This window comes from Cyanistes caeruleus, chromosome 4 (genome assembly GCF_971803275.1).
Source record: "Cyanistes caeruleus chromosome 4, bCyaCae1.hap1.1, whole genome shotgun sequence".
NCBI lineage: Eukaryota > Metazoa > Chordata > Aves > Passeriformes > Paridae > Cyanistes > Cyanistes caeruleus.
In genome coordinates, this window is record NC_141704.1 from 3793193 (window position 1) to 3808644 (window position 15452).

At 49.7% G+C, this 15452-nt stretch overlaps 1 protein-coding gene across 11 annotated transcripts in view; it reads left to right on the forward strand.

Annotated features, from left to right (window-relative positions):
* The window catches only part of PFKFB3 (6-phosphofructo-2-kinase/fructose-2,6-biphosphatase 3), a 46885-nt gene that overhangs the window by 28527 nt on the left and 2906 nt on the right, over positions 1-15452 (forward strand). For 2 of the 11 annotated variants that reach the window (XM_086886426.1, XM_086886431.1), the window contains exons 2-14: positions 3559-3684; positions 3982-4078; positions 4326-4392; positions 4526-4600; positions 4906-4962; positions 6632-6756; positions 7494-7701; positions 7954-8100; positions 8241-8345; positions 9316-9445; positions 9624-9686; positions 9844-9908; positions 11358-11528. In XM_086886426.1, coding sequence (XP_086742552.1) covers positions 3559-3684; positions 3982-4078; positions 4326-4392; positions 4526-4600; positions 4906-4962; positions 6632-6756; positions 7494-7701; positions 7954-8100; positions 8241-8345; positions 9316-9445; positions 9624-9686; positions 9844-9908; positions 11358-11528 — 1436 coding nt within the window. Of the gene's footprint in view, positions 1-235; positions 3112-3558; positions 3685-3981; positions 4079-4325; positions 4393-4525; positions 4601-4905; positions 4963-6631; positions 6757-7493; positions 7702-7953; positions 8101-8240; positions 8346-9315; positions 9446-9623; positions 9687-9843; positions 9909-11357; positions 11529-12600; positions 12628-14443; positions 14499-15452 lie in introns of those variants that run through there. The other 9 variants (XM_086886432.1, XM_086886433.1, XM_023918783.2 and 6 more) reach the window with 8 other exon arrangements.

The following is a 15452-nucleotide window of genomic DNA, read 5'->3' on the forward strand; positions in this document are numbered from 1 at the left end:
GAGATAGGAGGCAGGTGGAGGGGAAGGCAGAAATTAGTGCTGAAACTTCTGCAGTGGCTTCCCCTTGTCTCTGAAGCTCGGAATATAAAAATGTTTGGGTCATCCCAGTGTTACTATAAACCAAATCTTGAATCGTGATCCAATCTGAAATCTCAGGAAGCAGCTCCTTTAAGTCGCCCACCAGCTACGCTGACAACCTGCCAGTTGTGCGACTGCTAACTCTAAAGAGGTCGCAGGAATGTGCGGAGCCGGGATGGGGGGGGTGGCACTCGCCTGGCGAGGGATGGAAGTGGCTTGGGTGAATCAGTCTTTCCGACTCTTGCCTTCATCAGGCGTTTGAAGTCGCTTCCGATGTTTATTTACCTTGGCTGAAAAGTTTTCCCTTCTAAATAATATTATTAAAAAAAAAAAAAATAAATGTATCCTATGAACTTGCCAGATGCTGTTGCCCGTGGCTGTGGGTCAGGCACCCTGGAGCAGATGTTGGGATGCGCAGCCTGTGCCTGGCAAGGGCAGCTCTGCAGCGGGAGCTGCCGAGGAAATGGATTTCAGCAACAGGCTGCACATCTGGGCAGCCAAGGGGCTTTGCTTGGAGTGGGGTAAAACGTCTCCCGGCTTAATGCTTTGCACGTGTACCTCTGTGGCTGGATTTTTCTCAAGGACTGGCACCTCTGAAAGAAATCCCTTGTGCATGCAGTGGTTTTTTGCCACTTCAGTCACCTGGTTTCTCAGAGAGAGCTCCCTATTGGTAGCGGAAAAAAACGAACATATTAAATATATTAAGGCACCGAAAGGCTTATTAATAACATAATGTGGCTTCTAATTATTTTTTCTTGGGGTGGGAACAAGCCGCGCTGGACGCTGTGCAATGTGAGAAGAGGGTTTTTAGGCTTTTTTTAGCTTACCCTTTTTTAACTCGAGGTACTTTAAGCGCGAGGTGCTATTAATTCCTCAGCAGCAACAAAGAGCGAGGGCTCCAAAGCTGTGTGGGAAGGGAGGAATAACGAGACCACATCCAGCGCGATGCCTGGAGGGAGCGGGCGCATCCCTGGGAGCATCCCCTGGAAGGATGCTCGCTCGCTCCCCGGCCGTGCAATAACGAGTCCGATGGTGTGATCTCTCGTCCAGGGGAGGCTGCAGTGATTCCTTCAGCTGGCCTTTTGACGGCGATCCATTAAATTGCTGTCACGCCGCACGTCTCTCACGTAGGGGCTGGGAAAGCGGAGCCGTCGAAGGCGCTGGCTGGGCAGAGGCGGGCGAGGGGAGGGGGATGCTCCAGGAGGGAAGGAAGGAGCTGCCGCTGCCTCTCTCCATCCCTTCGCTGCTTTTGCCCGTCCCTCCGGCTCGGTGGGAACACACGCCTGGGATGTGTGCCTGCGATGGGGAGTGCATCCCTGAAGGTGTTGGAATTGCAGAGGGAAGAAGCTGGAAAAAGAGGGGGGGGTAGAACTAACGGAACGTGAGGTCCGGGCTTGTGGGAGGTTTTGGGGAATACTCATGAGGAAACAGTAAAAAATGCCTGAAATGGAGAGGTGGCTGTATTATTCGACTTTTTTTTTTTTGTTTGTTTTGGTTCTTCTTTTTTCACTTCTCCCTTTTTACCCACTGGTGAAGCTGACCTTGCAAATAGCAAAAGTGATGAGCTCCTTCTAAATATCCTTTGATCGAGCCTGAAAGTCATCCCTGCCCTTGACTTACCTGGCTAGATGTCGATAAGGAGTAATGAATATGTATTGAAATCCCTGATAGCTTCCCAGCAGTGCTGAAAAGAAATGATGAATGAGGCCTTTGTGAAAGACTGGGAGCAAAACACTGGCTTCTGTTTCATCCCTGATGCAAAGTTTCCCGGAGACTTTTGGTTTGGGCAGAAATTCCTGATGAAAAGTTGCTCGATGATGCCATGGTGTTTTGGGAGGTGCTTCCCAGGTGCTGTTCCATTGTCCAAGGGCAGCAAAAATTGGGGGGAGATTCCTGAATTAGGCGTGTCTAACCCTTGCAGCACCCTTGGGGAGGTGGCACCTGTGTGGCCACACACTGCCAGCCCTGGGGCTGTCACAGCTGTCTGGAGCCACAGGGACATGAACACTACCCAGCATTGTCCCTTCACTCTTGGAGTGCTATTTAATGGTCCCAAATCCTCTTGGCTTTACTCTTTGACAGCCTTTGTCCACGGGCAGGTAGGGAAAAGAAGAGTTTCCTTATTCAGGTATAATTCCTTCCTCTTCCCTTTGTCTAATAAGTGTGTGGGTTTTGTGTAAAACAGACTTGCACCCATAGTTTGGATGAGGATGTGAGATTGTTAGAGGGGAAAAAGTATTTTTCTGGCTATGTTGCACAGCTCCCTTGTGCCCCAGCACAGAAAATTGGCACTTGCTGCGAAATCTTTGGGAGCTGCCCTGGGGTTTTGAAATGTTGCACTGAGGGGGAAGCAGATTTCACAGAGTGAGTGAGAGGGCAGCTCCAAACTGGGCAATGTGAAATGTATGAAACAAAAAAAATGAGAAAATATGTTTTAGGTAGTTTCTAATCTCTTGCCTGCTGAGTTTGCTCTGGTGAGAGACTTAGGAGGATGATGGGTGTCTCTCCTCTGCCATCTGGGAGCAAGTGCCATAACTCTTCCTTGTGGCCTTAATTTGGTTTCTCCAGCTGCTGGATTTATTCCTTTTCTTAGAAGGGGAAGGTAATCTCATGTACTTTGCATGTTCTGTGGGTACCCCTCGGTTTGCCCTTTCCAGAGCCACACTGACAAAAAAACTACCCCAGCCCTGTCTCCATCCTCTGGTCCCACCTTCAGACAGCTGTGGCAGGCAGAGCTCTCCACCCAGGCCATAATTAAGCTGGGTTTTATGGCTCTGCCACCAGCCACTCACTCCTTGCATTCCTTTCCTATGAGGTCTCTGGGCTCACAGGGTGAATGGAAGGGTGGGTGAGAAATCCCCTGCAGGGTCCCATCTGTCCTGCAAATGCTGCCTCTGGATTTCCTTTCTGGCTGTTTGACATGGGCCCTCTCCACCACAAAAAAAAAAACAAAACAAAAAAGCCCCAACAACCCAGCTTGGGTTTATGAGGAAAAAAGTGATAAATCACTTGGATATCTGCTTCTAAACACTGGTACTTTCAGTTAGTTGGTAGTGTGTCAGCTAAAAATCTAGTCAAGTAATTTGGGGGATGCCTTCTGTGGGTAAAGATCTTGGACCAAGCCTGGTTTTTCAGCACAGACAGTGCTGCAGAGTCTTAAAGTCCTTGGGTATCCTTAATCTTTTCATGGAATTGGCCAAGCCATTAGGATGTGAAGTATGCTTGCCTTGGGTTTTTTTGTTTTTTTTTTTTAATTTTTTGGTTGCAGAGAAGGAAACCAAGGCTCAGGCTTTTCTGGGAGACTAGGCCAGCTCCTGGGCCCTTGCCTACTTTTCACCTATCAGGATATTCTTTCTGTGGCTTTCAGGTTTCCTCCAGCTGCTGGAGGACTTGGAAGGAGTCAGGATAAAAACAAGTGATTCGTAGGGTTGATGCAGGAAGAGCTGAAGAATTAACAGCTCCTGTTCTTTTTCCTTGCAGCCTGTGGGCCTCAGCTTGCCAATTCCCCCACTGTGATTGTCATGGTTGGCCTCCCAGCCCGTGGCAAGACCTACATCTCCAAGAAGCTGACTCGCTACCTCAACTGGATTGGTGTCCCCACAAAAGGTAAGGCTTGCTCTGGCTTCCAGGGGAAAGCAGGAGGTCTGTTCCCCAGGAATTCCTCTAGATCAGTGGTTTGGGAGATGGGAGGTAGTGGGGGATGTTTCCAAGATCCCACAGGCCCAATATCTGTTTTCACATCCTGCTGCAGCTCAGGTTCTCCTTCACTTTGAAGTCCAAGGGATGCCCTGAGCCTTTTGCTCTGAGGATGTAATTTCTTGGCCTGAACTTGCTTTAGCTGCAGAAGCTGCACAACTGAGTCATGTCCCTCATTTTGGTGGTTTGTTTTGTTTTTCCACCCAGTTTTCAACGTTGGGGAGTATCGCCGCGAGGCCGTGAAGCATTACAGCTCCTATGACTTCTTCCGCCCTGACAATGAGGAAGCCATGAAAGTCAGGAGGTGAGTGTGGGCACCCCGTCCCTCACCCCACGTGGTGGTGAAGCTGTGGCTGGGAGCACAGTTACCCAGTTTGGGGGTGATGAACAGAGAAGTTGGGGCTCTGAGTGTGCCCTGGATTTGAATTTCCCCTGCCTTCCCAAGGAGGGCTCTCAGAGCTCAAAACTGAATCTGTACAGGATGGGTAACTTCAGGGTGACCACCACAGCCAGAAGACATCAGGGCCACACGTCTGTCCCCTCTTTTGCAGGCAATGTGCCATGGCTGCCCTGAGGGATGTGAAGCTGTACCTGACGGAGGAGGCTGGACAGATTGCGGTGAGCTCCCAGATGTGCTCTGGGGTTTGGCAGCTGTGCTGCCCCAGAGTTCCTCTGCAGTCCCTTTTCTGAGGAGGGGCTCACTGGGAAACCAGGCCCTTGTGGTGCTAATTGAGATCTTTTGCTTTTAAAGGTTTTTGATGCCACCAATACCACGAGGGAGAGGAGAGGGATGATCCTAAACTTTGCCAAAGAGAATGGATTCAAGGTCAGTGCTATGGGGCTGATGCCTGCATTGTGAAGTCCATTGTGGTGTAGAGTTGGTGTATCTTCTTTTACTCGTGTTATTCTCATGCTGATCCTGTGGGAGGGAGATTTCAGTGCTGGGTTTGATTAAAAATATTAAACTCTTCCTTCATTCCATGTTCTGAGCCATGGGGAAGGAAAGGATGGGAGTGGGGCAGAGGGAGAGCTCTCTGGTCAAGCAGGGAGGAGGTTGGGTTGAGCAAGGAGCTGGCTGGATGTTACAAACCTTGTTGGTGTCTTTCAGCTGAGCTTTGCTTTGCTTCACAGGTGTTCTTCATTGAATCTGTCTGCAATGATCCCAACGTAGTTGCCACCAATGTTATGGTAAGTATGGAAGTGGTGGAATTGTCCTGCTTCTACTTTCCTTCCATAGAGAGGTAGCAATGGCATCACCTTCACAAGCTCTGGTCTTCATGGTGGACTTGAACCCTCCTCGTATCTGCTGGAGGGACAGCACAGCAGTCTAGGAGGTTCCTGGAATGTGTTGATGACTTCTTTCTCTCTCCTTGTTTGCTCTATGTTGCACCTTATCACCAACAAGGAGGGGTTAGTGAGGAATGTGAAGCTCCAGGGCAGCCTGGGCTGCAGTGGCTGTGAAGTGAGATGTCAGGAGAGCAGATTTTGGCCTGGAGTACTGTGGGATAAAAAGCCCAAGAGGGAAGAGGGGCCCAAGAAAACTGGTTAATGTTCAAAGATCATCTCTAAATTCAGCTGTGATGCATTCCCAGCAAAGGAGCAGCCATCAAAAATGCCAGGATGAACAAGGAGCTCCTGGACAAACTCAAACACAAAAAGGAAGCCTACAGAGAGAGGATGGAAGTAAGGACAGGCAGCCTGGGAGGAATACAGAGATTGTCTGAGCAGCAGGGATTGGGTTAGGAAAGACAAAGCCCTGACAGAACTGAGGGACTACAGGCTCAGTCTCACATCAGTGATTGGGAAGATCATGGAGAAGACCATTCTGGAAACTGCTGAGACACATGGAAAATTAAAAGGTGATTGGTGAAAGCCAACATGGCTTCACTGGAGAAAAATGGTGCTGCCAGCCAGGGGCTGGTGCTGAAGAGTGACTTCTTCTCCTGCTGGGAGCTGCTGTCCCAATGACCAGCTTTATGGGAAGTTGCACACAGCCGTTTCTACAACAAAATGCTCGGTTTGCTCCTTTTTATTTTTTTTCCACAAGCTGGATTTTTTTTTTTTTTTTTTGAGGATTCTAATCCCTTTATTTGGAAACTAATGCTTGAAGGGTGAGAAAATGAGCTCCTAGCTGAGCATGGGATTTTGCTCCACAGGGAACTGCAGATGAACGGTGCTCTTAGTGCTGGGATCAGTGTGGAAAATACACCCCAGACCTGGGATGCTGCCACGTGTGTCAGTCCATTATGTTATCCTGTTGGTTTCAGGATGGCTTGTGAAGCTACCAATGTGTAATGCTGCTGTTCAAGCCCAAATCTTCAGGAAAAACAGCCTGTTAGATTAGTTCAGGCAGGACTTAGTCCATGAGGGTTGTGGATATTCACATATTCTGTTGCTAATGTCTTTCAGCCCAACAGCTTGCAGCAAATAATGCACAGAAAGGGTTGAATGTTGCCATCTTACTGTTGTCCTGCTGCTGAGCTGGGATAAGCATCTTGTCTAAGCTCATGCACTTCCCTTTCTCAGCTTGAATTTGAAGCTGATGGGGTTTCTTTAGCCTTTAGGAAGCTGTTTTCCTGCTGTTGGGTGCTGAAGTGCTACCCCAACTCTTGGGAGAATGGGAGTGGGCTGATGAGTGTGTCTACTAATCATGCAATGGTTGATATCAAATTATGCTTGGTTCTGGGTCTAGTTTGCTTCTTTTCTGCCCTGTGATGAGTGATGACTGTAAAGTAGTCATCACTTTGTTTCAGCTAATCACTGCATCTTGGCAGGTCTTTGAAATTCCAGATTAGCATAGTCTGGCTTGGAAAGCTTCCTAACCTCTCCTTGTGGCATGCTTTTTTTTCTGTTGCAGGAAGTCAAATTGTCCAGCCCAGATTACCGGGACTGTAATTCCACTGATGCCATGGAGGATTTCATGAAGAGGATCAATTGTTACCAAGCCAGCTACCAGCCCCTTGACCCTGATGACTATGACAGGTAAGAGACCTTAGCTTCTGAGCTGCCTTGAGCACCTGTCCTCTCCTAGGAGAGGAGCAGTGAAGGGTCGAGCTGTATTTCACTTTGTCTTCAAACACTTGACTGTGCTAGAATGATTTATGGCCAGGCCTCACCTCAAATCAGGTCTATTATAGGAAAATGCTGGTTTCCCCAGGCCCTGTGCCAGGGAAATGGGCCCTGCTGCCTTCCCAGGCTCTTCTGGGCTCAGATGAGCTGTTTTCAACCTTGTTCTGCTGGTATAAATACAAAGGCTTTGGGAAAGCACTTGAGTTTGAGTGGTTGAGGTGTTTTTTTCATTGTCCCAGTTGAAGGAAGGGACTGCTTGGCTCAAACCACAGGATTGAGCAAGCCCTGTGGCTTCTGCCTGGTTGTTGTGTGTCTTGGAAGAGTTTTGCTGTCCTGCCTGACTCTGCAGGCACCTCCCAGCCTCTCCGCTGCTCACAAACACGTCTGTGTGCCCTGCACAGATTATCCCAGTCCTGCTGATCCCTGTCCTGGGGAGGAGCATGTTCCCTGTTAGTCCTGTTTAATCCTCTTTACTTCTGCAAGAGGAGGGGTGGTGATTACACTGCTGCTATTCAGCCCTCCATGAACCCCCATTACCTGTTGGCTTCCTGCTGAAAATAGCCTGCAGGAAATCCTTTTGAGCCCGGTGATTACACGGACAGAGATAACTCACAGGGCTGCTTTTGAGAATGACGTCTGTCTGTCCCCAGGGAACTTTCTCTCATCAAAGTCATTGATGTTGGCCGGAGGTTCCTGGTCAACAGGGTTCAGGATCACATTCAGAGCAGGATTGTTTATTACCTGATGAACATCCACGTCCAGCCCCGCACCATTTACCTCTGTCGGCACGGCGAGAGCGAGTTCAACCTCAAGGGGAGGATTGGAGGAGACTCTGGCCTCTCCAACAGGGGCAAGAAGGTGAGGAAGAAGGAAAATACTCCCCTGTGGCTTTCAGGAGTGATCTGGCTGTAGTAGATGCTGTGCCTTGGGTTAAGTGAATGTTTGATGACAGCTGGGCTGCTGAGGGTCCATCTGTAGCTCCTGGGCACCAATGAATGTGTGGCTGCCCTTCCTCTCAGAGCAGAAGGCTGATCTATCTGCCCTACTGGGAGAAGGCCCATTGGGAAGCTATGGACCAGGAATCAACCTCTTTTTTCTTATGTCTCACAGTTTGCAGTGGCACTGAACAAATTTGTGGAAGAGCAGAACCTGAAGGACCTCAAAATTTGGACCAGCCAGCTAAAGAGGACAATCCAAACAGCAGAAGCTCTCCAGCTGCCCTATGAACAGTGGAAGGCACTCAATGAAATCGATGCTGTGAGTGTCTGTGCAGCCAGAATAGCTGGATGGGGCTGGCTGTTGCTTAACAAGAGAAAGTGAGGATTTGTCTAGTGGCTGTGCTGATGCTGTTGGACTTGAGCATGTCCAGTAACCTCATGGTTGTCTTGCCCTGGCAGGGTGTGTGTGAAGAAATGACCTATGAAGAAATCAGGGAGCAGCATCCAGAGGAATTTGCTCTGCGTGATCAGGATAAATATTACTACCGTTATCCTTCTGGGGAGGTAGGTCTGCAGGGACACCTTCAGAGACAGGACTTTTACTTTAAATATGGCCTTTGTTTCCTCATTCTGTCCCCAGCTCTTGAGCAGAGAAGCAGTGAGAGCTCCAGAAAACCTGAGTTAAGAGATCAGGGCACATGTTTACCTCTACTTGAGCTCTTGTGAAATTTTGGCATATGAAGATCTCACTAAGAAATATGTCACATAACAAACAGTCCCACTGACTTTATAGAAAATTAGTAGGGAAAGGTCTCTGGAGGTTTCTAGTCCAACCTCCATCATTATACCTGCTCGCAGTTTTGTGCTGACCCAATTTTCTTTCATTTCTAAAAATGTTCACCTTGTTCTCAGTATCATTCCCTAAGGGTTGATGGGAATATCTCTGTTCCTGGCAGTCTGCTTTTTGGGTGTGACACAATGAGGTGCGAATTGACATCAGTTCTGGGTGATACTTTAGGCTGTGAATTGAGCTAATTATCCCCAAATTGAAAGTCATGCCCATAGACAGTTCAGAAAAATCTGTTGTTGACATCCGACCCTGTATCTAAGAAGAATATGTGGGATACCAGACACAAACTCTGGGTATCTGGGGCTCCTTCTGGCTGCTTGTCACGGCTTTTGGAGGCCCTTCAAAACCCTGGGGTTTCTCAGATTGCTCCAGACTTCTCAGAACTTTGAAATCCTGTACAAAACCAAATATCAAGATGATGGAGAGGCTCTATCTTCAAAGCCCTTGTTGTTTACCTTAATTAATTCTCCAGGACTGCTGTGATTCACTGAGATGTGAATGGCTCCTTCTCTGACAGAAGATGTTTCAGAGTAGCCTGAGGATGAGAATCTATTTGTTTTTAGCAGTTTGTTGGTTTACTCAGTGGTGTGAAATCAGGAGGTGTACCAAGACAGGAACTGTTGTTTTTTTGGGGATGCTCATTGCATTGATTCCATGCCTCATCTCCCTTCCCTTCTGTCCCAGTCCTACCAAGACCTGGTGCAGCGCCTGGAGCCAGTCATCATGGAGCTGGAGAGGCAAGAAAACGTCCTTGTCATCTGCCACCAGGCTGTCATGCGCTGTCTCCTGGCGTACTTCCTGGACAAGAGTGCAGGTGAGCCCCCTGTCTCTGGGGAGAGGATTGGCCCTGCTAGAGGAGGGATGATGGATACAGCTCGGGGGAGATTGTGTTCACATCCTGGAGCGTGCATCTCTTTGGTGTGGGATGAGGGTGTCTGATCCTGCCTTTGGGGAGGAGGTGAGATAACCCTCCTGCTTTGCTGTCTCTGCAGATGAAATGCCCTACCTGAAATGTCCCCTGCACACAGTGTTGAAGCTGACTCCGGTAGCCTATGGTGAGTGAGACCTGCCTAAACATGCCAGGGGGGTTGATTTGTACCTCATCCTGAATCCAGGCTGGCTGGGAGAAAAGCAGGGATCCATGATGGGGAACTTGGTAACATCCTGTGCCTGCTGGGCTTGCTGATCTGTCTCCTTGTGCTCCTTCTGCAGGCTGCCGGGTGGAATCCATCTCACTGAACATTGAAGCAGTCAACACCCACAGAGATCGGCCAGAGGTGAGTGTTGCTTTTTCCTGGAGCTGTCCTTGGGTGTCCCCCTCCTGTCCCTTGTGGTCAGCTGGCAGTGGGAACTGCCAAATCATGCCTGGGGTGGGCATGGGGAGATTGCTCAGCTGGATGCTTGGAAGTGCTGCTGGAAGACTGGGAGCATCAGGTGCACTCTTGCTCTGCAAAGCTGTGGCCAGTTGAGGGTTTTCCATGGGAAATGGACTGTTGTTGCATGTTCCTGCTTCCCAGTGTGTTTGCCCAGGGAAAACTCCTCCCTGGTCTCTGACTTTCAACTGCACAGTCGTGCACTTGCCTGAGCAGGGAATGGAGCTGAGAATGGAGAAGATGACTTCTTCCAAGTCTCCCAGTTGGCTGGCAGAGCCTGGACCCTCTGCCTCTGAGGGTCTTTTCCCTGGTATGCCTGTGGCTCTCTGTCATTCTACAGTGTGGGAAGTAGCAGTGCTGGGCTGGGGATGCTCTGTGGAGGAGACCCCTCCTGTGGAGAAAGACCCAACCTTACAGGAATTTATCTGCCAAGTGCTCCACTGGAGCTCGGAGGCCAGAACAGGAAGATGCCAACTTGGTGTCAGGGCTGGTCAGCCACCCAGAGTGGGCCACAGGGACCCTGGCAGCACCCATGTCCCAAGATGCTGAGACATTTCCAACCTGTGCTTAGTGCTGGTGGAGCCCAAAGTGATGCTGAGCAGTTTGGGCTGTCCCCCTTTGGCCCATATCTCCTTGCCTTTGCTTCCCCTGCAGCTGTAGGGGGAAGCCAGTCCTTCCCCCTGCTTGGGGCCATTGATGCCCTGCTTTGCCCTCTCTGGGGATGGCAGAAAGGCCTCGGGTAGGATGGGGTGAGACTCGTGCCAAGTGCTTGGGTGCCCCATGCTCAGCTTTGCCTCCATCCCTCCTTGCTTTAGTTGGAGCTTGGCGCGGTGCTGACCCTCGCTGGCTGCTCTGCTCCCATTTCCCAAATCTTCCTGGTCAGCCTGGGCTGGCTCATCTTCCCTCTTCTTGCTTTCACTCCTCTCTCTGGGTGGAGGGACTGGCTTTGAGGAGGAGACCGATGGGCACCTCTGCTGTGCAGAGCCATGGCTTGATTGCTGCTGGGTGTGTTTAGCTACATGTGGTTACTCTCTTTTGTCAGCTGAGACTCAGATGAGGAGAAAGTCTGTCTCATGTCTGAGTGCAGAGCCATTTTTTTTTTTTCTCCCCTTCTGCGCTCTTAAACATTTTGCATCAGGGTTTTTTCTGTGTCCAGAGCCTTCCAGTGCATCCTTTGCTTATTGACAGTGACTGTGGGGAAAAACAGAGGCCACTTAAAAATTAAAAAAAGAGAAAGCCAAAGCAACTTGCTTCTTTTTTTTTTTCCTTTATAACTGTCGCCTTCTTCCCTTTTCTTTATTTTGCTTTATTTTTTATATTTACTTTTATTTTCTTTGTCTCACTTTAATTTAGGAAGCAAAGAAGGGACCTAACCCGCTCATGAGACGTAATAGCGTTACCCCTCTAGCAAGCCCAGAGCCCACCAAAAAACCTCGCATCAACAGCTTTGAGGAGCATGTGGCTGTTTCTTCTGCCCTGCCAGGCTGTGTTCCTCAGGAAGTGCCCACGCAGATGCCGGGACAAGTTAGTTGAACTCTTATTTTTTTTTTTTTTTCCCCCCCTTATTTTTTCTTTTTTCTTTTTATTCTTTTTTTGGTTGTTGTTCTTGTTGTTTTATTGTTTGTTGTCCTCCTGTCACTCCTGAAGCTGAGGAACTGCTTGCACTTGTCGTAACCTGTGCTGCTGTCTGAGATGCATCTTCCTCCCACGACTGCTGTCCCTCCCTGCCTTGGGTCACTGTTGATCCTCCCTTGGGTTTTTGAGAGCATCATGAACTTTCACCAAGCTCTAGGCTGCATTAATTTAGTGCCTTCACCATCCAGAATCAACCTCTCCTGAGGGATCTCCTCCCTGGAGTGAGCAGGAACAAAGAGCTCATGCCTTTCCTCTGAGCACACTTGGCTCCGCTGTAGAGCTTGGCATGGCAATAAATCAAATGCTCTTGTGCATTTTTTTCATTTGCTCCTTAAGGAGGAGCTGCCAAGACTCATCTTTGGCTGGAAGGGTCTCCTTCATCCTGGAGGTGTAGACAAATTGGATCACAATTGAATAGAGGGCTCTGGGTGTGGTGAGCCTGGGTGAAGCCCTGTGGGTAGCTGCCATGGTGCTCATGTGTCCCCTCCTCTTTCACCCACCCAAGAAGGGACATAGGAAGAGAGGCCTTGCTTGCTGCTCACTTCTCCAGGCACAAACCCCTCTCCTAAGCTCACTAAGGAATCCTATATAATCTATAGGAGCCTTTGCCATGCTGCCCTTCCCACCAGCTCCCTGTTGGATCTCACTGTCATGCCCAGCCCCTCTCTCTGTTGTCTATGTTGGTGTGATGTCCTTTCTCCCCTCCTCACCCAGATCCTGGCCAGGTTAGGAATGGCTCCGTGCTCCCCCATTGCTCTGCTTGGTTGCTGCTTTGCATGAGCCTCCCAGGGCAGCTGGGTTTGTCTCAGCTCCCAGGGCTCTGCTTGGGCTGGTTGAGCCTCACAAGGAAACCTTTTGCCAACTCTGGCTGCCCAGTGCCCCTCGCTGCTGCCCACTGTCCTCTGCCTGGTGTGGTGCGGGGTTACTGACACCTCTCTCTGTTCTCTCTGTCTCTCTGCAGCCTTTACTAGGGAAGGCATGCCTGTAAGTACCTTCTTGCGTCTTATTCCCCCTTCCAACCTCTTTTTCCATGTCTGTTGCCATCCTGCTGGGTTGTTTTGTTGTTGCAAAATCTGGACGGGGTGTAGATTTCTTGGGAGTTAGTATTTTGCTGTTTTTGGAGGGAGTGGGATTTGTTTTAGGAAAAGTAAAGAGGAGACTGTGGGTGCTGGTTTGTATCCTAGCTTGATGAAATGGTCCCAATTGTGTTGTGAAATTAAGAAAATTATCACTTTCACTCTGATGATGATGCCTATGGGTGATGCTGTTGGGTTCTTCTGGAGCTGTGTCCTCTGTGATATCACATTGTACTGTGAGAGACCTGGGTGCTCTGTCCTTCCTGAGGGCTCTGACTTCTGCCTGTGAGTGTTGGCACCAGAGAGGTATCTGAGAAGCTTCTGACCTTCTCAGGAATGTGTTTCCTGGAGCTGGATGGGACCAGCCAACTGCAGTTCTGCAAACCTGGGTTTTGGAAACACCCAGTCTAGATGTTGTAGGCAGAGTGAATGGAAATTGTCCTTCTCTACCTCTGTTATGAAAGCAGAACACCTTGAGCATTCAGTGCACTAATTATGAATAATCAAGGCTCTGGCAGTTTGGCTTAGTGCTGTTGTATCCCTGAGGAACAGGATAGCTCCTGGATAAATTTGAAGCCTTTGGACTTAATTAATGCTACATTGAGTTGAGAGCAGCAGTTATGTGTTCAGGTGTCTTCTCAAAGGCTTGGAAGACTTTGCTGGCTGGTGTCCAGGGGGCCTTTTTGCCCTCTGAGGGTCAGTTCAAATCAGCCTGTGAGCATCCCTGGCTTGGGTTGTTTTGTGGGCTGAAGATGGAGGGATCTGCTCTAACAGGACCAGGCCAGAGCTCAGCCCTGCTTCCCTGCAGCAGCTGTTTGAGCTCATATTTCTTCCCCTTTTTTAGAGTAAACATTTTTGAGAAAAAGGAAGTTAGGACTGCTGCACTTGGTTTTGCTGGTGGTTGGGTTGGGTGAGATCACCGTGCTCCTGCACGAGTGTAGAGGTTGAGTCCCTCAGCATGGCCTGCATGCCTGTGACCCTTCCCCTGCTGCTCATGGCCACTGGAGCCCCTGATGGAACCTGATCCTCTTGGGTTGCACTTGAAAGTATTTAATTTTTGTCCATCCTTCCCTCCACCATTTTCACATCTGTATTGTAACAAAGGGCCCCGCATGCCTTGGTGCTGGCTGGGACACTGAAAACACACTCTGCTGCTGAGTTTGGGAGATGGATGTGTCAGATTTTGCTGGAGCAGGCAGTGATGGTAACCCACACCAGGTATAGGCTGGCAGCAGCAAGCTGAAAATCTACACCTGCTGGGAGCCTGTCTCCACCTCCTAGTGTGGGACTTAAAAGCTGCTTTTCTGGGACCTACAAGGACCTGCCAAACCCAAGGCCTGGTGACATTCACACTGCTGTTAGCTCTGGGAGGCTGCTGTCTTGTGCACTGGTTTAGTCTCTCACTGTCACAACCTGTATGGGGCTGGGGAGGTGGAAGGTACCTCCTTCACAACCTGCATCCTGGACCTAGGTTGGTAGTGGGTGCTTCACTGCATCAGCCCTCACACTGGGGGTCTTGATCCCCATCCAGGAGGACCAGGAGAGGCTGGGGATGTGGCTGAGTACCTCTGAGTCCTCCTGGCTGTGGGATTGAGCTGGCTGGGGGTTGTGGGACTACCTGGCGTGATGATTTCTTTTCTTTTTGCTTGGTTGTGATCCAAAGTGCACTTTTGAACAGTCACCTGATCACCTCCCTTCTTCTCCCCTTCACTTTTCATGCTTAAAAAGAAGACCCGTTTGTCACTTTCTCAAAGTTTTCTCTTTGCTAATATTTCCAAGGTAAATGGCTGTGGTGCATGTGGCTTTTCCTGACCCTCCTCCTGTCTCCTTAGATAACAGAGAGAAAGAGCAGCTCAGCCCACTCTGCCTCTTAGCCTGGTCAGGATTCCTGGTGCTTGTAAGAGGCAGCTTAGGTAGTAAAAGCATTTAAAAAAAAACCAAAAAACAAAAAACCCTTCCTAGATGTTTCCTAGTCCTTTTTTTCCCCTACCTTGTTTCATGTAGTTTTGTAAGTTGGGAAATGTCCTTGTGGTTCCCTGGGCTTCTCCTGGAGAAGATGTTCTCCTCGGGGCTAGTCCTGCTTGTGTTTAGCTGATCGTCTCTGGTTTTGTGGTCCTCACCATGTGCTGGTGGGTACCTGTTGTTGTCACTCTGTACCAGGGCTGTGTCTGGAGCGTCTCTTGGGCCCATGAAGATTCATGGGGTGTCACCAGGGGAGTTGTGCTGCTGCTCTGCCACTGGTGGTCCTTGGCATGGCCAGTGGGAGCTGCCTGTCCTTGGCATTGCTAAGGATGGACAAACAATGGTCTCATCCTTGGCAGGTGTGGGGGGACACTGCCCACCCTTGAAGGGAGCAAGGGAGAGATGTTGAATTTGGCTGCTTGAATGAGCACTGTTGGTCCTCTGTCACCTTGCCTTGTGTGGACCAAAGAGCAGCTTCAGAAGGACAGACAGGGTGAGGTGGGAGGGTTGCCTTGGGTTTAGCTCAGTTGTAAGGGATATCTCAAGTCTAACTCTGTAATTAAAGCCGGGCAATGCTTGAGGAGGGGGTGGGCAGCGAGTCAGCCAGCTGCCTCTCTCCTCGGGTGGGCAGTGTCCTCTCCTCTGTGGTGGGTGCTTCGTAGTGACCCGTGCGTGGCTTTGTTCCTCCTTGTCCCCTCGTTCATGTGTTCTTAGAAGCCGCTGCTGGGCTGGAGCCTGACCCCAGCACAGCCCCCAACGCCTCTCCTTCCCCTCT